The sequence below is a fragment of the Oryzias latipes genome, chromosome 22 (genome assembly GCF_053564925.1).
Source record: "Oryzias latipes strain Hd-rR chromosome 22, Olatipes_Hd-rR_3.1".
NCBI lineage: Eukaryota > Metazoa > Chordata > Actinopteri > Beloniformes > Adrianichthyidae > Oryzias > Oryzias latipes.
Window position 1 is genome coordinate 25057171 of NC_136258.1, and position 26254 is coordinate 25083424.

At 40.0% G+C, this 26254-nt stretch overlaps 3 protein-coding genes across 9 annotated transcripts in view; 2 read left to right on the forward strand and 1 right to left on the reverse strand.

Annotated features, from left to right (window-relative positions):
• Positions 1-13806, forward strand: part of fndc3ba (fibronectin type III domain containing 3Ba) — a 100496-nt gene extending 86690 nt beyond the window's left edge. For all 4 annotated transcript variants that reach the window (XM_004082165.5, XM_011490172.3, XM_020713392.3 and 1 more), the window contains 3 exons: positions 5357-5523; positions 7959-8086; positions 9892-13806. In XM_004082165.5, the coding sequence (XP_004082213.1) occupies positions 5357-5523; positions 7959-8086; positions 9892-10203 (607 nt within the window). In that variant the 3' untranslated portion in view covers positions 10204-13806. The remainder of the gene's footprint in view (positions 1-5356; positions 5524-7958; positions 8087-9891) is intronic.
• Positions 13807-15163: 1357 nt separating this feature from the next.
• Positions 15164-19422, reverse strand: ghsra (growth hormone secretagogue receptor a). The gene is made up of 3 exons (XM_004082164.5): positions 17746-19422; positions 17280-17589; positions 15164-15361 (listed from the first exon to the last, which is right to left on the reverse strand). The coding sequence occupies exons 1-3, from the start codon at positions 18659-18661 to the stop codon at positions 15295-15297; spliced, it is 1293 nt and encodes a 430-aa protein (XP_004082212.3). The 5' UTR covers positions 18662-19422; the 3' UTR covers positions 15164-15294.
• Positions 17490-26254, forward strand: part of pld1a (phospholipase D1a) — a 37994-nt gene continuing 29229 nt past the window's right edge. Inside the window, exon 1 of one of the 4 annotated variants that reach the window (XM_020713736.3) lies at positions 17490-17624. The gene's annotated coding sequence lies outside the window, so the exon portion shown is untranslated. Of the gene's footprint in view, positions 17625-22156; positions 22329-23406; positions 23631-26254 lie in introns of those variants that run through there. The other 3 variants (XM_011490171.4, XM_011490170.4, XM_023951379.2) reach the window with 3 other exon arrangements.

The window sequence follows — 26254 nt, forward strand, 5'->3', positions numbered from 1 at the left end:
GTCAGCCAGTGTGTGAGTTTAAATTAGGACCTGGCTGGCACCAATTTGGCACCCAGGTATCTTGGCAACCCTGGAATAAGTTACAGAGGGGGGAGAGAATGCAACAGACGGAGATGTTCACAACAAGCTGTGATCTGTGATCACATGCTTGGTCGGGCCGTGCGCTCTCACCTGCCAGACAAAGAGCAGTTATTTACTGTGGATGCGTTCCTGCAACACCTGTAGGGTTTCTGGCAGCGTTTTCATGAACATTAAGGCACCAAATTAATTTGTCAGGGATTTTTATATGCTCAGTTTTGCAAGGTTTGTTACAAAAGACCTGGGAAAATGTATTGAATTTCTAAAAACAAGATTTTAAATCTTTGCAAGTATTAATTAGTTTGCAGCGTAAGAGGAGAGTGTATTTTTCAGTTTTTCTTGAACTTTTAAACCTCGACTGGGTGTTAAAAACAAACAAACTGTAAATCTGTTTTTACTCTCCTATATCACAACGTTTTTTATTAAATTATGTCTTTTTAATCTCACTAATATGATTTCTGCAACATTTGTGTTGCATGTGTTTCTTTATTTCTTTTTTTATATTGCAAATGTGAGAACCCTAACACTTTGCATTTGTTGATTAAATTTACAAGAGCTTAATGATTATTTCTCAAAGATTTCAAAATGGAGATGAATGTCTCCCCCCTCTCGCTGGTGGTCTTTTTTTTTTTCTCTGCTCTCTATGTGTCACACCGGCTCTCTGTTAATAAACTTTAGGGAGAGACTCTGTTATCCAGGAAAATAGCTGGTGTTTGTCTGAAAAAGCTCTCTGCCCCTGGGGAAAAAGTCACACTGAGGGAAAAAAAAAGTTTTCTTGTTGTGAAAGGAAAACGATGTCAATGGAAAAAAGTAAATAGACAAAATACAGCAACGGAAGAATAAAAAGAAAAGTATAAAGAGAAATTTGGTAAAATTTTTCCCACTCTGATCATGTTTTGATCAATCTCAAAAGCGTTCCCAGTGGTGTTTTAATTATGATTATTCAATTTAAAGCAAAAAAACCCTGTAATTTTCTAGGACAGTCCTGCAGAGCGGCAGTGGTTCATTAGAAATGCACCTTTAAGTTGTTGGCGGGACAGTTGGCATAAAGCACCCCCCCCCCCTTAACATCACACATAGAGAGCTCTGTTTAGACACTCTCCTGCTAACTTGCAGCCACTCACAGCCACAACCTAACATTACCAGTCCAAAAACAGCCTTTTTTGCGCTCCTAATAATTTGATTAAAGAAATACTTAGGAATGCAATTTTAAGTTTTATTATCTTTATGCATTGTGAAAAAAACGGGTTAGAAAAACAAAAACACCATTTTCATTGTAGTGGGTCCTTAAAATTTTTAATTTGAAATAGTTGATTTCGAAAATGTCTTTATGTTCTATGAGTTTTGTTTCTTGTCTGTCATGTTGTACACATAAGCAGACGGCAGTGCCATCATAGGTCATACATGCTTCTGCACATCCTGGAGTCAAAGCCCCTCTGCGATCTGAGATCCCACCGCCCACCCCTGAAAGCGGTATATGTCAGGAAAATCCAACATATTCCACTGACCGTTTCTAGGCCATATAGCGCACTGATTTACCCAGTAATGGTTGTGCGTGTGATTTATGGCTTCCATCTACAGCCGGGTCAGACGGGATGCTCGGGTGCGTAGCTGCTGCATTAGCGGTGTGTCGCTGTCTCTTGCAGGGGAGTATGAACTGAGCTGCTTTCAGGGTGCACTTCTCCTGTTTCCCTTTTGCTCTTTCACCACGCCGTGGCAGAAGGAATTAGCGGGGCTGTTTGCGTTCATACAGGGAAATAAACATGGCAAGCTTCGCTGCTAATGTTTGCTGTGACACAGGCAGAGTGCTTTGAAAGAGCTGCAAGTATGGCACAATAAAGCATTCAGATGAGGTAACAAATATGGTAATGTCAGGCTGCCCCTTCTGCAGATCTAATCGGGGAATTCTCTGTGAATGTTTTTGACTTTAACCGGCCTCTGTGCCGTCTCCTGTGGTCTCTGTCTCTGTCCTCTGATCTAATTTTGTTTATTAATTTAGTTGCGTATTTATTGGCTGGGGGACTTTACTTCTACTTTGTGTTTTTCTTTTTGTTTTGTTTTCTTCTAATTTAGCTTCTTTTCATTTTCTTCAAAATATTCAATTTTTTTACATATCTTTTAATCTTTATCCCTCTTTCATGCTCAATGTGATTTTACCTTTGTCTCCTTGTGTATAGACTTGTTGCTCAAGCTCCCCCCCTCCACCCAGCTCCTTTATGTCCCTTCATTTTGTTTGCTTTATTATTTCCCCTCATAAAACTGGATGAGTTTGATTTTTTTTCTTTTTTTTTTTACCTTCTCATTTTACTCATCTGCCTCCACAATGCCCTCCCTGCTGGTAATTTGCAGGCATGCTATGGAAACAGTTGGTGTTGTTGCAAGTAAAAGCATTTATTGTCAAAGTAAAAGATTGGTTTAAGAAGAATGCAGATGGAGAAATAACAGTGACGCCAAAGAATCATCCATCTGTTTGCTTACAAGCTCCTTCTTTATTTTTATTTTTTGCAAGTCTCATTCAATTTAAAGCCTGTCTTAGATTCATTCAATTGGCTGAGCAATTTCTTTTGTACTGCTGCCTCAGTTGCTTTTTGTAAACGTTTTTTTTTCTGTCCAGGGTATTATGAAAAAAGACCAAACAGATAAAGATGAACTTGCCATTTTTTTTAAAGGGAGTTAAGGCAACTCTGCACACTCAGAACTGAAGGCCATGCTTAAATCTTGGAGAAATTATCTCTCTGTATTTCTTTAGATTTCCAGTTTGGACATGGCGGTCAATCATTGCCATTGACTGTAAGTAAGAACTTAACAAATTGAGTCTGACATCATCCATAGAAAACGGTTTACTTCTAGCTCCAACCAATCATGAAGTTAGTTCAGTTGCCATTCATTTGTGATTAGTCCGAGTCAACGTCTCTATGGCAACCATTCTCGCCAATCAGGAGGGATTTATTGGAAGTCCACACCCCTACCACTTAAAAGCAGGCTCAGGAGAAAATGTCAATCAAATGTTTTTAACGTTCAACCTGAGGCCAGCAGGAATCACATATAACTGCAATAAAAAAATAGGATAAGCTATTAGCTAAATATTTTAAAAAAGATATCAGAGCAAGAATGGTTATTCTGACAAATAGAATGACTGAGTAATGGGTATAGATCCGATACCAAGTAATTACAGGGCTTTTATTGTCGATGTCGATACAGATACTCCTTGAAATTTTTAATATAAAATCTTTGAAAATGCACAATTTTTGGTATATAAATATGCAATAAAACACATGAAGGAGGCTTTTGGCAGAAAAAAAAATTGTTAACTAATTACAACAGTCTTAACTGACCATGCATCAAATATAGAACATATATATTAGAATTTAAACTTGCAATTTTTACATAAATGAAAAAAACACTTAAAACCAGACTAAAAACACATCTTTTATGCTTCAGTAAATGCATACTGATTTATTTGTATAACAAGCCCCCTTGTGGTTACTTGGAGAAGTGTGTCTGGTTTTGAAGGTGGTTCAGTCCGAAAGTTTTAAGTTTTAAGGGTTGTTCAGTTGTGTTTTAAATACTTACGGATATAAATCACTGGCTAGTTTCATAAGTCCATATACTCATTGCAGCACAATGAATAAATGTAATTAAAGTGACCTACTGGTTTAAAAAAAGTAAAAGTAAAATTGTATTAACTTTTCAACTTCTTGCAGGATAAAATGACCAAAACTGCTTGGAACATCCAGCATATTTAAGTTCTATATTCCTAATTTCCTTTTTTTGTTCTCATGCTCAGCTTGGAAATAAAAAAAAAAAGAGAGAAAAAAAGAAAAAAAAAGTCAGTCCATCAGACTTGGAAAAGAATATATGTTCGATTTAAGCCCAAAGTGGCGTTTTGATGAATAGCATCAATCAGAGTGGTAACACGTCCCTGTCTGCTGCTGTCTGTGGTCAGTTGGCAGCCAGTTTGGCTCTGAATCACGGTTGCAATTCATCACATTAACCGGTGAAGGGTTATTTGTGTCTGTGATGTGTTGAGTTATAATTGCTTTGACATCCTCGCTCTCATCTTTTTGCATGAAGGAGGAGGTCACAGCGCTTTGTGAAAGAGTAGCTGGAATAACCAGCGTTGGCTGCTTGTAAACAAAGAGTCAGACTGCCATCGTTGGGCGTGTTGTGTTTTATGGTGAAGGAAAGGTTTAAGAGCAGCATATATCAGCCACAGGAACAGCTACATAAAGACCTCATCTGGACTTATGGGGCTCTCCTGAACCATGACGTCCTTTCTTCACGCCTCCCGCATTTTGCTTTAACTCTACCTTTTGTCATTGCTTCTCTTCTTATCTTTTTTCAGACAGATTTTGGTTATATTGCTAAAAGAAACTAACAGCAGAGACAAGTACCTATTTTCTAGCTAATATCTACTTCTTTTCCTTTTTTTTCCTTTAATCTCATAAATCTGTTCATCCTGCCACCTTAGAGCTGCTATGATGCTCTTTGTATTTATCAGGTCTGTAGCTACCTGCACTGTTCATAAATCACATCCATCTTTTTTTTTCCCTATCTTGTTTATCTAAAGGTCTCTTGTCTTATTTTTTCAAAGATCCACTTTGTTAAATTGTTTTTAACATGTTTCTAGGGTGTTTTTTTAATGTTAAAGGAGAAAAGGAAAATTTATCCCAAAATTGCATGTCTGAGTATTTCTTTATTCAAATCGTTGTAAATCAGGGGCAGGTCAAAAAAGGCCGTTCGAAAACGCTTTTAGCTTTGAACAGGAATCTACTACAGCAAGCCACAAGCTCCCTGCTCTGCAGATCCATCCACGTCTTTGTTTTCCTCGTCTAAGCTGGCATCTGGCTCTCGACTGTATGCTGGATGGTTCAGATGCTCACCTTTTTTTTTTTTGCGCCGGTAATGTTTGATTGGGAGTGTCAGGGGCTTTAAACTAACAGGAGACCGTGTAAACAGATGGGTGACGGGTAGTGGGGGTGGGCTTCCTCTGAACCAACAGCCCCCCCCCCGACTCAGAGGCAAATTATGGTTAGAAACGGCAAAATTATGATTAAAAGACCACTGGGAACACTTTGAAAATGGATCAAAAGATTATCTGAGTGGGTCTTGACTTTTATTTTTTTATTAATCCTAAAAAGTTCCTTTTATGGGTCAATTTTCCACAGCTAACCAGAAAGTTTTATCTTTAACATCCAACATTCTGGGGTTAGTCCATCCTTTGCCTTATCCTCCATCTTACCAGCTCTTGGTTGCTTTCTTCATTGTCCTCTTCCAGGTTTGTGACGATCTATCGCGGACCGAGCCACACCTATAAAGTCCAGCGGCTGATAGAGTCCACCAGCTACAACTTCAGAATACAGGCCATTAGCGAAGCTGGGGAGGGACCCTTTTCTGGCACCTACACTTTCTGCACCACCAAATCTGTCCCGCCTGCTCTAAAAGGTAAAAATTATTTCTGTTCTGAAGCATTTCTAGTCAAACACTGCATCAGATCAGGGTTTATCCTTGGCGGTTTTGCTGTGGACTGAAAAAGGTGAAGAGAATCCTCTCAGGTGGTTTTAGCTCAGGCAGTTATAAGAATGATTTTGCAACTGTAAATGTGAAGCACAGCGTTGACATATCAATAAAAGTAAATTTGACTGAAATTTAATGGATTTTTCTGAATTTTCATTAAGGGCTGCTGTTGGTAAACCATGCAAAGGTTTACTGTGACTGAAAGAATTTCACTGACTGGTTTTCTGTTTTTAGAACAGCCTAAAATACCCTCAGAGTTTAATGAAGGGTTGCACTGTGGTGGTTTTCCCAGAGGACATTATCGCTTTCCATTTTCATTCTGGTCATTAGTAACACCAGAGCAATGCAAGGGAAAATTATAATTTTGTTTTGTTTGTGTTTTACTTTTACCCTTAATAGACCCCTCCCCTCTAACCATTTTTTCTGCAACCTAAAATACCATTAAGGCGTTTTCATCTGTGATCAAATTGGAAATGACAAAAAGCATTAAAATGACCTCATTTGGTTGAGAGGAAATACTCTATTCACAATCAGTTTAAAAAATATATGTTTTAGAAAACAAATTATGCTGTGTTGAATTATTATAGACTGTGCAGATGATACCTGAAATTACTGGAATAATTATAGATGGCAGAGGTAACATGTTTTTGACTTGAGTAACACATGTAGTTGTTCCTGAGCTTTCAGTTTAAGGGCCTACTTTAGTTGTTTGATTGATGGAATGGAAAAAACACAAAATGTATTTGCTGCCCTTCACTGGCTGTTTGTTCATTTCAGGACATCCCAATCCTTACTGTGTAAGTGTTACTTTTGTATGACCCTAAAAATTAGCAAAGATTTCTAGACTTGAGACTTTAAACACTGGAAAATTCATGTGGGCTAGGATTTAAAAGGATGGGAATGCCCCCCACCCCCAAATGAATTTATTTGGCGTAAAAATTGCATATACTTAGATAGCACTTTTCTACCTACAAGGCCCAAAGCCCTTTACAGTCACAGACCCATTCACCCAGTCACACACACATTCACACACTGGTGGCGGCTCCGCTGACGAACACTGGCGCCCGCCTACCACCAGAGGCAAGGTGGGGTTCAGTGTCTTGCCCAAGGACACTTCGACTCATGGGCATGCAAGGCGGGAATCGAACCTGTAATATTACGATCATGGGTCGACCGCTCCACCACGGCTGTTTGCTTTTGCATTGAATGAATCAAACCCCCTGGGAAGGTGACACTATCACAACAGATGAGTATTACCCAAAGCGAGCATTAACCAGGAAATGAGCAAGAAATTGGGTTGTTCTCTAGTCATCTAAATGTTATGGACAAGAAACGGAGGCCCGAGCTTCCTTATTGACTTATCCCCTGATAGATAATGGATGAATGGATGGAAGGATGGATGGCAGGTGTATGAATGGATGGGTGAGTGAGTGGCTGTGACAGTAGCATGTGTGAACGAGGGGATGGATGAATTGGAGCATGTACAGTGGTGGACAAAATTGTTGGTACCCCTCACTTAAAGAAAGAAAGTCCACAATGCTCACTGAAATGACTTGAAATGTTCAAAAATAACAAAAAAATTAAATTTAATTGAAAATTAAATAATCAAATAAGACAATACTTTTGAGTTGTTGATTGACAGAATTATTAAAAAAAAATAAAACAATGAAACACCCAAGAAGGATGGATGGATAGATGGTTGGATTTGTAAACATATTGTTATTTGGATGGATGGGTAAATGGATGGATCGGTGAACGGACTGTTGGGTGGAGAGATGGATGAGTAGATTAATGATTGGACAGATCGATAGATGGATGGACTGGTGAATGGATTTTTGATCATACAGATGACATACAGTCAATGGAGGGATGTGTGTTAGAATGAACTGGTGAATGGATTGTTGGGTGGATAGATGGATGATGTAATGGACAGATGGTGAGATTGGTAAATGGATTGTTGGATGAACAGAGAAATGAGTGGGTAGATGTGGGAATGAATAGATGGGGTGGGTGGAGGAACAGTTAGATGAATGAATGGATGAATGTTAGCATCTCTGGGTAACTTTACTTTCCACTCTTCTAAAGCATTTGGTTGGAAGTCCCTTTTTCCACAAAGGTGTCACTGTATCCGCAATCATACATTCCCACCTTAATGATTTCTCTCGTTATTTTATCTGCCTTTTTTAGAATCCTATAGAGTAGCTCTACTTTTAAATAAATGCTTTTTTTTATATTTTGTTTCCATTCTTTTTGGTCTTCAATGCACTTTCAACTAAGTCTCGTGCTTCCATTAAGTATTTTAGCAGTTTTTAATTACGATTTTTGTACTGGAATTAATATTTTGTTGCGTTTACATCCTGCAGCCCCCAGGGTGCACCAGCTGGAGGGGAACACATGTGAGATCACATGGGAGACTATTCCACCAATGAGAGGAGATCCTATAAGCTACGTGCTGCAGGTTCTGGTGGGACGGGAGTCTGAATACCGACAGGTGTGTCTCACGCACACACACACACACACACGTGTCTATGCCAACCCTTTAACTCCTGAGCAGAGTTCATTCTTTACCCATATTTAAAGCATAATCATTTTTTATTAAGAGACAAAATGTTGTATTCATTTGAGTGCCTACAGATCTATCTAGTCTGAGGAGTAAAGCTCAACATACCTGGACAGTAATTTTAAGAGGTATTGAAGCTTTAAGCTGCAATACCCTAAATTCTTAAATCACTTGATAAAATGTCTTTAGGTCACTTTTCAAACTTGCTTTGGGCGCCTGCAGCTGCAGCAGGCAAAGAGCCATTTATCTTCACATCAGTTTTACACTCTGAAATTCAATTACAGAAAGCTGTTGATCCTCAGCTCCAGACGAAAATGGAGCAATGGGAACAGTTGTGTAACAGGAATGTGTATGATCAGCTTTCACAACATCACAACTCAGATGTTAATAATGTCACCTAATGCCTGCTCTTTAAATGTAACTTTGGTTGGATTAAATGAAATGAAAAGAGTCTGGGATCTCTTTCTTAAAGTCCCATTCTGATCATGTTTTGGTTTATTTAATACAGTGGAGTATTAGGGCCACTATAAAAATCAAAATAAATTCATGCACAAGAATATTCATAAAAGTATGGGAAAAAAACTCAAATTGAGGAGAATAAAGTCATAAAAGGATGAGAAAAAAGTCAACATTTTACGAGAATAAACCCGTAAAGATATGAGAAAAAGTTATAATTTTACGAGGAAAAAGCCATGCATTACTTAAAATAAGTTGGTTGTGTACCCCTCCATCCAGATTACATGCAGACTACATCAATGCACCCATAAGGCTTTGACTTTTCATACTATAGTTGATGGCGTAAACAGCGAACCCACCGGAAATCCACTCCTTGTAGTTTAGGAATCTTCCTCTGTAGAGGCCCAATGTTCTGCAAAAGTGTCCTTGACAATAAGTCAATGTTAACTCACTAATTATTAATGAAACCAACATATATAGTTAAATATATACCACTCACAGTGGTCTTTTAATTCACGCTGTTTTTAGCCAAAAAAAACGATATTGTTATCTTGGTCATAGAAAACAACCAGCTCAGTGACCTTGTGGTAGAGGATTCCCCCTGTGGCTGGAAGGTCGTGAGTTCTAACCCAGGCCCAGTCATGCCAAAGACTCTAAAAATGGGTCCCAATGCCGACTTGACACTCTGCATTAAGCGGTTGATTTGGGGGGGTTAAACCACCAAATGGTTCCCAAGCGCGGCTGTGTCTGCAGCTCACCGCTCCCCCAGGGCAGGAGTTCGTTAGAAATTCAACTCTGACTGATGGGTTGGGACTGTGAGGGCTAGCTTACAGCCCCTCACACCTCCTAACATTAGCAGTGCATCAAAAATGGCGAGCAATATATTGGAGCTATCCAGCCATACAGTTTTGAGCCAGATTCCAGCTCAGACAAGGAAATCCAAGAAGCACTTTGATCTAGTCTTCTACAAGTGGATGCAGTAAAGCAGGGAGCTTGGGGTTTGCCGCTTTTAGCTTCTACGTCACTGTTACGGGTGTCTTCCAACTGCATTTTTTCATCTGCTCTTGATTCACAACAGTTTGAGTAAAGAAATACTCAAAAATCCAGTATTTAGCTTAACTTTTTTATATATGTCACAAGAAAATGTTAAAAACAGCAAAAAACAATTTTCGTCGGGGTGGGTCTTTTAAGATAAACGTACTTTGCAGGTTCCAAAACAAATACTTGAACACTGAAGTTTTTCAGACTTCTTGGCTCTAAAATTCCCCCTCTTCTTGCAGGTTTTTAAGGGAGAGAAGGCTGCATTTCAGATCTCCGGTCTCCAAGGAAACACAGACTATCGTTTCCGAGTCGGTGCGTGCCGGCGTTGCCAGGATACGTGCCAGGAGCTAAGCGGACCACTTAGCCCCTCGTCCTTGTTCACGTTGCGTCGCCAGGAGGCAAGCGTGGCGGGGGAACAGTGCACCGCGGAGAATGGCAATGGGGCGGGGCTTATCTCCAGCGACGAGCGCTTCGCGGCGCTGATCGTGTGCGTGTTTGCGGGCCTCTCCATCCTCATCGCCTGCTTGCTGCAGTACTTCTTCATGAAGTGAGGGAAATGAAACAATAGGATAGAAAGAGAAAAGCAAAATCACAGAAAAAAAAAAAAACTTTTTAAAATGTCTATGAAAGAACCGAATGAAATCAAAAACACTTGATGTATTTTTAAGGCTATGTATGTCTTTTGGTTTTTTTTCTAGTCAAAGTATCGATTCAGGCTTTTAAATGTCACTTTCTGGCTTCTGTCCGTTGCGTTTTTTTTCTCTCAACTCTTCTGTCGTCTTTGGATCATTTCCAGAGGGTTTCTTTCAAGGAAGCTCCACACTTCATTCGGAAAACAAAGTTGATCAAGCCTTAAAACCGCCGTGAGCAAAGCACACGCTCCTCACACTGCCTTGCATGTTTTTATTTTGTATCCTATTTTGTACTTAGTAGATTTTTGGACGGTCACTGCCTTAATTCCCCCGTTGGTTTGTTTTGTTTTTACGCTGTTGCCTACACTCTGCACATTCAACCCTTTGCCTTTAAAGCTTTAGCTTTTCATTCCGCCTGCTCTCATACACAAAGAGGCCGATGCATTCTTGCAGCGACAATGAGAAAGACGCATTTTTTTCAATCTGCTCAGCTTTTATCATTCAATACTCACTCAGCTACCAAAGTGATGCAATCTATCTACAGTGTAAAATGCTGCTATCCTGTGATTTTATATGTTTAAGAAAGAATGGAAAACCGGTAAACTAATATATACATATATACAATATATGTATTTTATAGCAAATATCTATAATTGATGTGTTTTAACTGATGGTAATGTAAGGTGTGAAGTACATTATTAAAGCGGATGTGTGGTTCTCATGAACAGGAGATCTGAGGTCAGAAGCTTGCACACGTTTGAAGGAGCTCTCAAACTCTGCTCGAAGTCGCGCCAAAGTCATGGACTGGCTTTAGAGAGCCAGGCTGGGGGGGGAATAACTTTTCTGAACGCCTCCACCCTCCATCTCTATATGAGTGGGATGCCTGCAGCATCACAGACCCAGAGGTACTAACACGGAGCTATAGTCCCATTCTTGCAGCTACGTTTTTTAACAGGGGAGACCATAACAAGTCAGCTTAAACTCACAACAACCCCCCCTCAGAAAAAAAGAAAATTTAGGCGTCTGCAAGTCAGACTAGACCAGAAGCTCCTCCCTCCTGCTCATCTGTGAATCATTTGAAGAGTCTTCCTCTTGTTTTTCATCTGCTCATGTTCCTCTATACTTTTTTTCTTCTTCTTTTTTTTTTAATGGCGGCTGCTTTGCTGTTGTCTTAGGCCCCTCCCACTTGCTCTTCATCCGTCTCATCCTTCTAATTAAGTCAGCATTTCAAAAACATGTTGCCCCTGATTTTCCCCACATCTTGCAAAGAAAACAAGCCAAGGTACAGCCCATTTTATAACATGGTAAACCCTGGACGTCACCCCACCGACCTGCGTATAAAAAAAAAAAATCTTCCATGGGGGGGTTTGGGCATGCTTAACTGTGATTGGCAGCCTGTAACGTTCCTCACAGTGGGGACAAGTTATCCTTTCATCACCTTATTGACCTTGATCTCTTCTCTCTTTAACAAAACTGTTAACACCCACCCACCCCCCCACCCCCAACCTTCTTCTTTGCTGTGCCTTGCTGTGTTCGCAAGCAAAGTGGTTTACTAGCTAAAAAAAAAAAAGGAAAGAAAAACTTTGCCAAAGTTGGTGGGAAAGATAAGGTAGAGTTCTTTTCTAGTTTTTTATTTATACTATGTATTTGCATACAGTACTTTACATGCCAATTACAGTGCAATCTTCATTTATTTATTGTTTAAAGGTTAAGAGACAATTGTAGTTCTATACTAATTTTTCTTGTAGCATGTTTTTTTTCTCTCTAATGGATCTATGTTAGATTTTATGATTAAAGCCAGCATTCCTTTTCATAGTAACCCTTTAAGTGTTTCTCTAGCAGCCTGTAGCTCATCAGTTCTTGCAGCTGTCATTCAAACATGTAACCAAATGTATGTTGTTGATTCATCTCCTGTTTTTTTTTTGTTTTTTTTCCTGCAACGCTTAGAGATATGTAGCAAACCCGGCTTTTGGGTCAGTTCAAGTCCTCTGTTTTGGGATAACCAGCCTTTTTTTTTTTTTTTTTAATCTAAATACTGTTATAATTAAGCTTCTGATATCTTTTTACATTTTTAACACCAAAGCACAGGCTTTTTTTTAATCCTCCAGTAGCTGTTGCTTTTGCAGTTAATCTTAAGGGTTCTGTGATGTTCTTCAGTAATGACACAGCATTATGATTATTATTAACATTATTATTCTCAGAAAGAAAAAAAGCATTAACTTGATCTGTGATTATGCTTCTGTTCATGTTATCTCTTCTAATTGTTTGTTTTGTTTTGTTTTTTAACAAAGAAAAATGCGCCATTTTTTTTAAAGAGGTGTAGCCCCTTTCTGAGGAGAGCCAACTGAGAGATAAGGACAGAAAACAAAAAAAAAATCACGGCCAGACTTCAGGCAGGCGAGAACTTGGATGATTCTTGTTTCGGGCTAGTGCTGGTGTAGCAGTAGTGAGCGTTTTGTATCCAATGTTTTTGTTAAAGAAATGATATACAGAGATATCTATAGAGCTATAGAAGAGATTCCTTATTACTAACAAAGTTGAAGCACTTTTCTTGTGTCGAGCATTAAGACGCGACGAGCAAGGACCCTCTTTGCTCCGTTTCGAACACTACTGCCAACGCTTACTGTTACGTTCATTGGCATTATTCTGCCGTTGGCACCACTGTGACATTGGCATTACTGGAGCGTGGCCCCGTGCTCCACAGAATGCAAACTACCGCACCAAGGAAGCGACTCTTCGGTGCCTTATCCAGATGTGCTCGTTGTGTCTACCCAGCCTTGAATTGGAATAGATTCCTTAAAGGCAGTGATGTTTTTGCTTCACTCGCATTGGTCAGTAACAAATGTGTGGAACAATCATCACAGTGTAAACTGATAGGCTTTGTGGTACTCCCTTTTTATGTTCGATTTTCCAAATGCTGGCAATTTTTTTTTTTTTTTACCGAAGCCCACCCGTCTTACCTCCCACCTCGCAGGTTTTTCACATTTGGTTAATACTAGAAAAACCAGGTCATTTTTTTTTTTCTTTTATCCAGCAACCAACCCCCCCCCCCCCCCCCCCCCCCAAGTCTGTGCCTTCTGAGCTATTGTTTATGATTTTTCTGTAATATTCTTCTCCAGTAAAAAGAGAATTTTCTTCTTTTTTTTTTTTGACTGAAATATTGGCGATTAGACAAACGTACAGAGACTTGCTGGTATTTAAGTATTTTTTAAAGCAAATTAAAGAGACGTATTTTTTACCTCATGATCTACGAGCAAACATTCCAATGTTGTCACGGTCTGCCATTTGACAAACGATTTTTAAAAAGAGAAAACACAAAAAAAAAGGCAAACTCATGCATTTTTTTTTCTTCTTTTATTGTAAATGTTAGACAATTTCATATGCATTATATAAAAAGAAACTGCCATATCAATTTTAATGTATAGTTTTTTTGCAAATACTACCCTATGTATGTAAGACGTAACTGTATCGGTAGCGTATATATAATATATTTATGCCCAATAAATGTTTTAATTTTTCTGACTTGGATTGCAGCTGCGTCTCATTTTTCATCAGAAAATCTTAAGCCTCTGTTTACCTGACATTTTCTTTTTATTGATTTGAATCTTTCAGATTTATCAGCAGTACTTTCATTTTAACAGAAGATAAACACACAGGACTGAAAATAGATTTTTATACTTTTAGAGCTCCTCTAAATGAACACGTGTTGCAAACATTTTCATTATTCTAAAATTCTGCAGCAAAAACTCAGTAAAGGTGTTTCTTTTGGTAGATTCAGTCTTTTCTTGCTGTTCTTTCCAGTGATTTTTACATTAAGCTGTACACCAATTGAAATAATTGCATGCTTATCCTGCTTATGTCCCTAAAAAGCACTCACAGAAAGGGCAGTTTTGCACACGTAGTCCCCCAAACCTGCAGAACTCCATATTTTTTCCTCATCCACTTTTGTATAACAGAAAGACGGGGTGAAAATTCCTCAAAAAAAGTAAAAAAAAAAAAAAAAAAGTATATCTCTTTTTGTCGAGAAAAAATCCAAGGAGCAGATGTTCTACAAACAAATCTAGTCATGTTGAAAATCATTTTTGAGCATTATTTAAATGTAACATTTTTAAACAAATTGCAGAATTCCATGTGTTTCTGGTGTCCTGGATCAAAAATCAAAATGAACTCACATCGACAATGAATCATTTCTGTATTTTTCATGTGGACTGATTATAATCATCTTTAGATTCATACTTTTCTCCAGTCTTTTGTCTTTGCACAGTAGGTCTTGTGTGTGTGTAATGGCATACACAAGAATTTATTGATGAATCCCTTTCAAAGCAACCCCAAATCATCATACTTCCACCACAGCTGATGCTTAGCTGTGAATTTCTGGTGTTTCTGCTTTTAAAAAAAAAATCCTCTTCGGCTTAGTATATTTATAGGATACAGTTGTATTAGAAGCAATTAGAAGCTCTTCCAAACTACTTTTACATGTGTTCTGTTGTTGAGGATTTAAACATTTTGCAAATGTTTTCTAGTGTCCACAGTGGCAGCTGCCTTAAATGCTTTTTGTCTGTAAATGGTCTTCAAAGAGTTTGGTTAGGCTTTTACAATCCTCTCCAAATAGAAGGAGCAGTGACCCTTTTTGCAGATATTTGCCCCCTGACTTTGGGTCTCCCTGCACCCAAATGCTGCAGGTAAGCTGATAAATCAGTTTTGTAGAGTTCTGGATTCATTTTACGGTTTTATTTAGAAAAAAAAAGCAGTCTCTTTAGAATTTCTCACCCAGTTTTCCACATGGCTCAGTTTTTTGAGTTTGTGTTATCTAACAAAAAACAAACGCCTGAATCGTGACATTTCTTGTTAGACCATCTTTCAAGGACATTGGAGGAACCCAGAGTATGCAGGGGGGGGGGGATTTTGCCATAAGTGGCACATAGATACATTTTTCACATTGAAAAGTCGAAGTGAGAGTTTAAACTGAGCGCTTTCTTCTGTTAGACGACAGTTTTAATCTTCTCTGCTTCAGATCAGGGCAGTAAATGCTTGATGCTCTGTTTCACTCGACTGAACGCAGAAATCCAACGTCTGCCTGAGAAGAAAAGATATTTTATGCAAATGTTAGCTAAAGTACAAAGTATTGACACAAAAATGATAAATAACAAAATGCAAAGTTTTCCTTTTTAGACAATACTTTATCACAGAAACATAAAAGCATCAGATGAGCATCACAATTTTTTAAGAATAAAAAGGATGTTTTTGTCTTTTTTTACATTCAATATTTTAATAAATAATGTCATACAAGCACTGTACATTTTTTATGGAATAAGCTGTAAATTTTGTTGAGGCTGTTGTGATTTGAACTGTAGATTTCACAGTATCAACTCTATAAAGCATCTATTTACAAATGAATACATTTCCTGGCAGTTCAAAGGTCCTCTGAGTTCAGATGATCAAACCCAAGATACAAACTTTTATTAAATTTTTCTTTTCAAGTCATGGCCCATTTAATTTTTTTAGAACAAATTTAAAGTCAGGGGGACATATTTGTTTGAAGATTTTGATTTAACATTCGGGATCATTTGGGTATATTATGATCTGCTTTTTTCTTTTTTGTAAAAAAAAATGTATACAGGATGGTTTAAACTTTTAAGAACAATCTCCTAATCAATACATCCTAGAACAGTCGAGGTCTGCTTTTAACCCTTGTGCTATCCTACGGGGTCAAGATGACCATCGACGTGTTATCCTACCATGACAAAGGTGGATAAAGGTGGAAAGATTTCATGTAATCCATGGAAACCAGTGAAGATCACAAATCATTGATGAAAAAAGGTTCAGCGCACTGTCTAGTGGGTCTAGATGACCCAACTCCCAATGTTAAAGTGCCTAGGATAGCACAAGGGTTAAAAAAAAACCAAAAAAAAAAAAACCAAATGAACCTGAAAACCACATTAGAGATGTTTTTCCAAAGGATATTTAGAAATGGCAAAAATCTGAAAGACTGCAGACCCCAAGACCACTATGTTGAGTAACAGCAACCTTTAGTTTTACATTCTCCTGCACCTTTAGTGCAGCAGAATTATATCTCTTAACAAGACGATTTGAGGAACCTGAACCAATGCTAAAAATATATGACAACTTCCCAGATCCTTTAATGGTCTCCAAAGCAACATTTCTGACATCAGGATGAAGTTTTGTGACACCAAAAAGCCTATTTGCCAAATCCTTGGGAGACTCTAAGGGTGACCCCTGAGAGTTGACCAACTTCAAACGACCTTTAAACATTTGTTGCATATTGTTCTTGTACCAACTTTAAAAAAAACGTTTTAAAAGCTAATTTTTGTACATTTTAAATAAAATGCTCTCTTTATTTTTTTCCAAAGTTATAATTCAGTTTTTCATTGCTGATATGTTTTGGTTTGGTTTATGTAGCTCTTTTGATTTTTCAAGCAATTAACCTTTACATTAGATTTAAAGTAATCATAACATCCATATTTTCATTGTATTAATGTTTTATGTATTTGTTCTGAATTTGATCCCCTGCAGTTTTTTCAACCTGGGCCCCTCAGAAAATTCAGAAGTTCCTGCCCGACAGAGTCTTGTGTAAGATATAATGCGCAGCAGATGTAACACAATGAATGTGTGTTATATCTTCCCCTCAGTCTTTTTTTTTTACATTTTGAGCATGGAAGCAAAATAAGGCATTTGTCAAAGAATGTGGCTCTTTAAGGAGCATGTATGCGCATGCATTGGCGAGCGTTCATCTGGAGCACTTGAGGTGTGAGCGCCCATCTTCTCATTGTCTTGCATGAATCTATGGCACTTGTGGAAACAATCGGCGGGAAAACACTTGGAACCGCAGTTTTTAGTCTACAGTTTTTGTTGCTTTTTCCTTTTTATCTTTGCAGACAGTCTCTGACCTGACGGAAGTTATGGCTTTTTGGTGACTTTTCTGAAGATGAGAATGAAAAAACAACAGCAACAACAAACTTGGACCATCAGCTCACAGGCTGATTGTGGATTCTGTCCATCCGATGGAGCTGTCTCCCTTCACGGTGCTGGCGGTGCGGCCCCGTGCCGGGTGATTGTCTGCGAGGCCAAAGAGGCGCGCCGCTGCACCCCGGTATTTCCAGGACATGGTGTTGTAGAGGACCGGGTTTATTGCGGCGCTCAGGTAGAAGAGAACCACGGACACCATGCTGCAGTACTCAGACAACACGGACAGTAATGGGGAGGGCGCGTCGAGAGACCGGAACTGCAGGTACCGACCCACGTGGAACGGTAACCAGCAAAGGACAAAGGCCAGCACAACCACCACTGCAGGAAGAAGAGGAGCAAAGAAGGGAAGACTTGTAAGTGGATGAGGACTTATTCTTTAAACAAAGAGAAACAATGTTTGTTTTGAAAAGTCATAATTATATTGATGCGTCTGGTGCGTATTTTTTATTTAATTGGCGCACCCTTCAAACTTACCGAGCATCTTGATGGTTTGTCTGTTGCTTTTGTCCCTGTGGGCCACTCGGGAGCTTACGCTCGTTTCCCTGTGCCTCTGCCACAGCCGACGGCCTATGAGGCTGTAGAGCACTGTTAGACAGAACACTGGCATGAAGAAGAAAACTGAGCTGAGCCACACCATGGCCTCCATCAGTCCAGACTCCACGGCGTAGTGCGTCATCCTGCACTCCCGCGTGTCCCCAACGTCCAAAAACAAGCCAGTCTCGTTGATCCATGAGCTGAAGTTGGGAGGCTCCGTGATGTCCCTCTCCACTCCCACCATGACGAACACGGGGCCAGCGCTCAAAAGAGACACTGTCCAAAGGAAACAAATCAGAGCGCGCACACGCCTTTTGGTGACCAAAGCCTTTGCGCGTAACGGGAAACATATGGCCAGGTAGCGCTCCACGGACAGCGCAGTGATGCTCAGTATGGTTGAGTACGTGCACGACTCCGACACAAACTGAAAGAGTTTGCAGAGCGCATCCCCGAGGCGCCAGGGCCTGTACCTCCACATGCGGTACAGGTCCAGAGGCATGCAGAGGAAAATAAGCAGGTCGGAAACAGCCATGCTGCACAGGTATAAGTTGGTAGTAGTTCGCATGTCCCTGTACCTGCCTACCACCAGAATAGTCATGACGTTTCCGGTCACTCCAACCAGAAACAGTAGTGTGCACGCGACGGTTATGGCCGCAAGGAGAGGAATGGAGTAATAATTAAGTGGTGGCAGAGAAAACTCCAGGTTCCGAGTGCCGTTGTTGGTCTCCTCCCAGCTGCAGTTTGGAGGGAGACACTCAGAGTCATTGGGCCAGGAGGGCATGCTGGCGCCGCAACTATTCACGGGACCGCGGCTGCCCCTGGCTGCTGAAGTCACCTTGAGTCGGATACTCCTCATGCCCCCCGGAGAGGAGTTTTTCTCCTCCCATCTCCGTCTGGGCACCGAGGTTAGCGGCAATTGCGCAGCGTTGGTGCGTAAAAGCGAATGTCACGGGCACCCACTGCGTAAAAGCGTTTTCTTTGCGCAGGAAATACAATATTACCCGGACACAGACATAGCAAATATATATGTTTGTGGCATCTAAACCATCAGCCAAACCTCCAGCTGAGGTCCTAAGGCACATCAATCACATTTTTGTCAGCTGAATTGTTGTCATCGGGACGTTTTAGAAATAAAAACATAGAAAATCAGCATTTCTGTTTTTTATCCTTACTTAATGGTATTTCTTTTAGTGTTAAAACGAAAGAACAAACACAAGTCCCGTCACGTCCAGCAACTTCCCGCAGGGCAGACAAACCCAGGGCAGCTGATCGGTTAGTGAGTCACGTCGGGCGGCGGGTGACAGTGAGTGAGCTTCAAGCGATGATGTAGTGATAGGGTGGCAGGGATGGACCCACATCCAAGAAGAAACTCCGCATTTCCAAAGTCACTCAAACCCAAACGGAAAAACAACCACCAAGGTGAACACAAAGACCGTGTGAGAAAAAGGAGACAGTTTTATGAAACTCACAAAAATCAGGAAAGAGCGACGAATTTTCAGCATTTTCCAAAAAGGCTTCATGGAGTAGTTTATCGGGAATAAAATGAGTCAAAGGCAAAAGAAATCCAGCTTGAGGTGCTTTAGACGCGTTAGATGCGGCGTGCAGAGGATCCTGATTCCCAGTGTGCAAAACAACATCAGGTGAAGTGATGCTGTTCATAAGGAGGAGGTGAGGGGCGCTCTGCTGCGGGTCCAGAGCTGCAACGACACCTACAGGCGCCACCAATGTGGACAGCGTTTTTAGCCCCCACAAAACAAATCTTTCAGAGCGTAAATTCGTCCACGTGATGGTTAAGAAAGTTAAAGTGTGACACAAATCACATCTTAGCTCTGCTAGGAAGAAAGGTCCTGTGAGAATGTATTTTTTAAAAAGAAAAATCATCTCTTTTTATGGTTGGTTGAGTTTTCATCAAACCTATTATTTGGTTCACTGAAGTTTTATTAAAAACACAAAGAATCAGCTTGCGCACAACTCTTGACTTCCAAGTTCAGTTTTTTAAATCAATCCTGAAACGTTTTTGAATTTAAGTCTGAAGAAACAAAAATAAGGTTTCATTTGGGCAACTCCTTAAATGCCCCCAGGACAATAAAAGCCTCTTATCACAGCCGCAATGTAAAACTTAACGTGAACTCAATATTTATATTGATTTAACACATAAAGTGTTGTGATTTTCTCTTTTGCTTTGCAGGAAAAATGTTTTTAGTAAGCATGGTTTTAGGAGTTCATGATAAAATATGTGTAAAATATCACAACAAAAGCATAAAATCCTGTTTTATGATGTGCTTTATTGAGTAGAGCCTGGCATAGAAGATTTCATAAAACTAATAGAATAGTTAGAGTAAATAGAGCAATACAACTTATTAGCTTAAGAATAAAATGTGAAAACTAAATTAAAACTTTTCCTTTAACGCAAAACACCGCTTCTTATATAATTTTTCTTCCTATAAAATATCAGTCACAGATAATACTTTGAAAAATTCTATAAAACAAGGAGGGATCAACTTCCTGTTTATCTTTTTGGACACTGATTGTGGTTTTGTAAATGACGTGCCTTTTTCCCTTCTCCCTCCCAACCTCAGCTCTGATTGGGGTTAATTTAAGGAGTACAGCATCTTACAGTCTTACTTATTTGACACAATTCTCCAGTCACCTTTTGAGTTATTTTTAAAGCATCCCCAGTGGTCTTTCAATACACCACTTTTTAGATAAAATAAAATTAAACCAAAACACAGCTGTTTTCCAGAACATAGTTTCTGCAGCGCAGCAGCATTTTATTAGAAATTCCCCTCTGGGTTGTGGGAGGAACCGATACCCTGCCCCCTCCCCCCACCTGCCCTGTTGCAGAGTGGAGCAGGGAGCTTGTCTCCTGCCCAGCATAAATTCAATCTTTTTTAAACTGCATTTTTTACATCTGTTCCTGATTAACATCTATTAGAATAAAACAATAATCAAAATGTTCATGATTTTCATCAGAGTTAGTCTAAGATACCAAGTAAACTGCAAATGTTACAATTATGGTATTCTTCTGAAATGAGACACAAGTATGATAACAGCATATCGACTGACTAAATTAGCTTCTTTTTATAGTTTAAGTTTTCAAAGGAGTGCCTCAAGGCTCTGTGCTGTGGCCCCACAACCTTTACATCAACTTTTCGGTTCATCTGTGTATGTTCATTCTTTTGCAGATGATACTCTAGTATTTTTTCAGGTCATACTACAATCCTGAGGGGTTTTGCCCCATCTTACCTCCATTAAACATTGAAGCACAACTTTATTATCAATATTTCCCTCTGTTATAAACTTTTCTAAAGTGATAAATCAGTACATAATGATCGCTCATGCTTGTGTAGTTCTTCAGATCTTATGCATGGCACAGTTTAAGTTTTCTGGCTATTGATATACCCTCTAAAATTTCAATTTAAAGTCCCATTATTGTGTAGGAGATGTAAGACATTTGTTCTCCACATTTGACCCATCCATTAAAGTGGTGAGTTTTAACATGTTCTTCATGTTCTTGTAGCGTTTTTCTGATGATGGATGACATATGTAAAAAAAAAATCTTAAAATTGGATTCTTGAGTATTTCTTTATTCAAATCCTTTGTAAAAAGAGCTTATTTCTGAAGCAAAAAATACGCTGTTTGGGCCACAAGCTCCCTGCTCTCCTCCATGATTAGGAGGGGAAGTGGGGTGAGGTTGCTCTGCAGAAACGGAGCAACACAAAGTCAAATTTTGAATGAATTACTGCCGCTCTGCAGAAACTATGTCCTAGAAAAGTTTTTTGATTTAGACTAAAAACAGCATATTTATATTTAAAAGACCATTGGGAATGCTTTGAAGATGTATCAAACCATGATCAGAGTGGGACACAGGCATTGGGTCCCATATGTAATATTTGGTATGACTCAACTGCAGACTTGAACCCATGGCCTTTCAGCTTCAGGGGAAAAAACACTACCACTAGGCTAATGAGTTTACCTGGGTGAACTCAGCTGCTCCAATTCCAGTTTGTATGTAAAACCTAACAGACGTTCCAGAACTCACTGTGCAAACTGCCCATTTCTCCAAGTTTGATTGTCTCCCTTTCTGTAAACTACTGAAAATACGGAAGTGTTTGTCAGCTTAAAAGATCAAAACTGAAAAGCTTTCTAGGTAATCTTTACAGTGTTTTCTTAGTGTCTGAATCATGTGATGTGATATCACTTGTGGTGATTGCGAATCTAATTCATAAAAGACTAAAGGTTAGTTTGGCTTTTAATAAACATGGGTGGGAATCTGATCACAATCAGAGTTTCAACATCAAGTATTTCTTTATTTTTTGTGATCCTACTGCACAGCTCCTGTTATCTCCCTGCCCTTTGCGCCATGTTTACCAGCTGATAGCATTATATTTATGACCGCTGAATCATAATGTGCGTCTTCAAGGTAAGGCATGAAAATGAGGAAGACAGACGACTTTACAGGACAACAGCCAGAAACCTGTGGTGAGAGCTGTGTCTTGAAAAATACTATTTCGTCACATCTGGTAAGTACAGCAGTGGATGTTAAATAATCTGAGTGTGTCTGGACCAGCTTGTGTGTGTGTGTGTGGATGATTCTCTCTGACATGACCTCATGTAGACAACAATTTTGTGCTTGAAGGTTCAACCCATGTCCTCTATAATCAGTGTACTTTTAATCTGTTCTCTATTTTGAGTTTGCTCTCATGATGAATGTAGTTAGCTGGAAAAAAGTCAAATTACCATCCTATGTTACTATTTACGCAAATCAAACATGCAAACGGAGCGCCGTCTGGGAACAGGAAGTAATGAAAGTGGTGTTTTTTTTCTTACTGTATGTACTATTATTCAACACGTGAAAACCAATTTTCTCCTTTTTTTTGTACTTTTGAACAATATCAAACCAAAGCATAGCAAAGTTTGTTTCAATATGCCTTAGTGGCTATTTATTCCGTCTAAGGGTCCCACTTAAGGTTTTCCACATGTCGCTGATGGTTAGTGTGCCTCAGGTTGTTGATTGACATGTGGATAAGGCTTTGGTGGTCACTTCAAATAGTAATGGTCAATCAGGGTGTGGCTGAGTGCAGGTTAAAGGTCCGGCGGTGAAGGCAGGCATGCATTTGGTCTTAAGTGTGTGTGCGGCCATCATGTGAGCACAGCAGTACATTATTTCACCCTCTAGATGGAGGGAGAGATTGATTCCATTTCTGCGACTGAGAGGCAGTCAACCTTTGAACGGGACAGCTCCTCCGGTTTAACCCACAGACCCTCTGCAGACTTGTCAGTCTGCGTTTGGTAGTGGGGAAGCAGCCAAATTCAAATGGTTTCACTGAAACAGCTGTAGTGTCTTACTGGTAGTTGGCTGACTATATGTACAGATCAAAGCAAAGAAAGGTGCTGTGAATACACGGGAGCACATGTGGATGGACGCTGCAGCACAGCCACTAGACAAACACATGGGATAGTGGTGAGAAAAATGCAGAGCCCGTGTCAGTATTTCCCCCAGAGGTCTCCTCCTACCTCACCACAAGTCCAGCGCTCTCCGCTGACCAATGAGACGAGCCCAGGGGGGAGAATCACAGTCTGTCATTGGTTCAGAGTTTTGGAGCACCTCCTCCTCTTTCTGAGGAGTTCACAGTTAGTTTTTCCTTTCTCACTACTCTTTGTGGTTTGCAGTAAAGGGATCTTATAGGACTGGGTGCTTCTTCTTCTTCTGTACAGTTCTTTGTGCATACAGGAGCTGCCTGTGTGCTTCACTTCTGCTGATCAGTCAGTGAAAGCACAGGATTTGAGCAAACATGTGGCGTGCCCGTCCACAGAAAGAGCAGGTTGGTAATGTCTCCCTCTGTTTGTTCTATTTGTGTACATGGGGTTTGGAAGATACATTACAAGTTTGCGTGGCACTCCTTGGATTTGGGTTGTGATCAGGTTCGTGGCAGTTTGTTCCTAATAATGTCATGCGTTCATATTTGCAAAGGCATGAAAGCGTGCACTTGACAGTACAGTTATCTTTTGCAAAATCAGTGTGTAACACTCTCTGGGTCTTTTTTTTTATGGACACTTTGTATTTTCAGTAATTAAAACATATGTGAAGGTTCTGAAAAACTGATAAAGTGGCTTCAAATTAAGTCCAGGTGTGTCTGTTCTGTGCGGCTGTTCCCTGTCTGAGCTGTGGAAGTTTGTTGTTGCACATGGCGTTTCATGTGGAGAAGCAAACCCAGCTCCCTCTCAGTCTTCTCTTCTTCTGTTGTCTTTGTGGGGCGTACACATGACCCTTTCCTGTGGCATGTAGTGGGGGAAGAGGTGTGACCTCAGCAGTTCTTTGTTAGGTTGCCAATACGCTGTATGAGGCTTCAAGTGTGGGAATGCTCTTTTACATTTCCTGTAGCTTAAGTCTTCTTCCACTTTCGGCTTCTCCCATCAGGGGTCGCCACAGCGATTGAGTCGCATGGTAGATTTGGCAATGTTTTACGCCGGATGCCCTTCCTGACGCAACCTTCTCAGACCGGGCTTGGAACCGGCAGAGGTAGAGAAGGGAACAGGGAGCAGCCTGGAGTCGAACCCTGGTTTCACGGACGGCAGGCGCCGCAAACCAGCACGAGCTAAACCTGCTCCCTATTTCCTGTAGCTTAAGTGTTTGTATTAAACATCAGTTAGGAGCGTTGGAATTCGTAAGCTGGTACATTTTTTTCTTTTATTGCAATTCACCTCTTGTATTCGTAGACAACTGAAACGTTTTCTTTTTAACAAGTTAGGCAGAGTTACTACTGTAAATGTGTTCCAGGTGTCACTGCTACAAGACATTGCATTCTGTGGTTTTCCAAACACAAAATATAATGAAGAAACCTTTATTTTTGGATTATAAAAAAAGAAAATGTGGCCATGTAAGTTCACAGTCTCACTAGTTGTTAGGGAAATAACTTTTGACAGGTTTGATGAGACCATTTTCCTAAAGGAAGTCTAAATAGCAGAATCCCTTCACACGGCATGTTTATCATCTGTTTTTATAGTTGAGGGAAATTTGATTGGTCTGAAAATGTGCAGTTCCAATTTCACTTTGCAACATCACAGACCCAGCTGAGGGAGAAACCATCCACCCTAAGATTTTCTCCCACCCTTTTTGACTCCAACGCTTTGAGCGCCAACATCTGTTTTTCCTTCTTCTTTTTTTTTAGTTTTCATATCTTTCAGTGGAACTTTAAGAGATAAACCCAACAAATATTTCTCCTTTATTCATGACTACAGTATTGTGAGTTCACGGGAATCAGGAAAAGCCACAGTTTTCCAGGATTTTGAAGAGTTTGAAGCAGGTTTTGGCCCAAACAGTCAGAGGGAGCTGTGCTTTCCGTCCGTCAGCACAAAGATGCCTTGTGTTTCCACTTCGGCAAAGATGACGATCCCCTTCTTTCTCTCTTTTTTTCCCTTGCATTTACTGTGTCTTCCTTTCTCTGGCTCTCGCCCCTAACCCCTCTATCTATGGTGTGAAAGATTAGATAATAGGCAGCTTTAGTGTGGGCAGAGAAAAAAAGGTGTCACAGACCTCTCTTATTGCGTCTCCCTCCCAATTCTCTTCTCTCTCTCTATTAGTACCATCTGTGCCACGAGGAGCTTGGCACCAACAGATCTATAAATGCCAAGCAGCGTTTATGTTGGTCGTACTGTATGCACGTGACTGAGCGTGTGCAGCACTGGGGTTCTTTTCTTACCCAGGAAGGATTTGCACAAATGGTCTTTTATCATTTTCGCCTCGATAATTTTGAAAAAACCTCAAGTTCTCCATCACACATCTGGGAATAGATGAGGCGATCCACATGTTTCTCTTCACACTCCATGGGAAACAGTGGTGGCGCTTCTGCCGATGTTGACAGAAATGCTCGGTCCGCCTCCGCTCTTCTTTTAGTCATTTGACACTCCAGACAAAGATTTCAAACATACTTTAAACAAACTGATGTGACTGAGCTGCAAAAAATGCTCTCAAAGACCCACTCTGATCATATATTGATCTATTTCCAGTGGTCTTTTAATTATAATGATGCCGTTTTTTTTAGCCAAAAACAAAAAACGGTGTCATTTTTCTAGGACATACGGTACTGCAGCAGTAGCTCATTAGAAATTTGGCTATGAGTTGTAGGTGGGACTGTTGGCAGGGAGCAAGTCTTCCCCCACTTACCGTCATTCCTCCATTCACGTACTCTCCCGCTTGCTTACAGCCCCCCACACCCTGAACCTAACATTGGCAGCGCAATAAAAATGGCAAGCAACATCAGATCTATCCAGCCGTACAGTTTAGATCCAGATGTCAGCTCAGACGAGGAAAACAAAGACGTATGGATCGTATGGATCTATTTGTCTGCAAGAAGCTGCATCAGAATGGAGCGGAGCAGGGAGATTGTGGCCTGCCCAGTGTATTTCCTACATCACAAATAAGCTCTTTCTCCAAAGGTATTTTTTC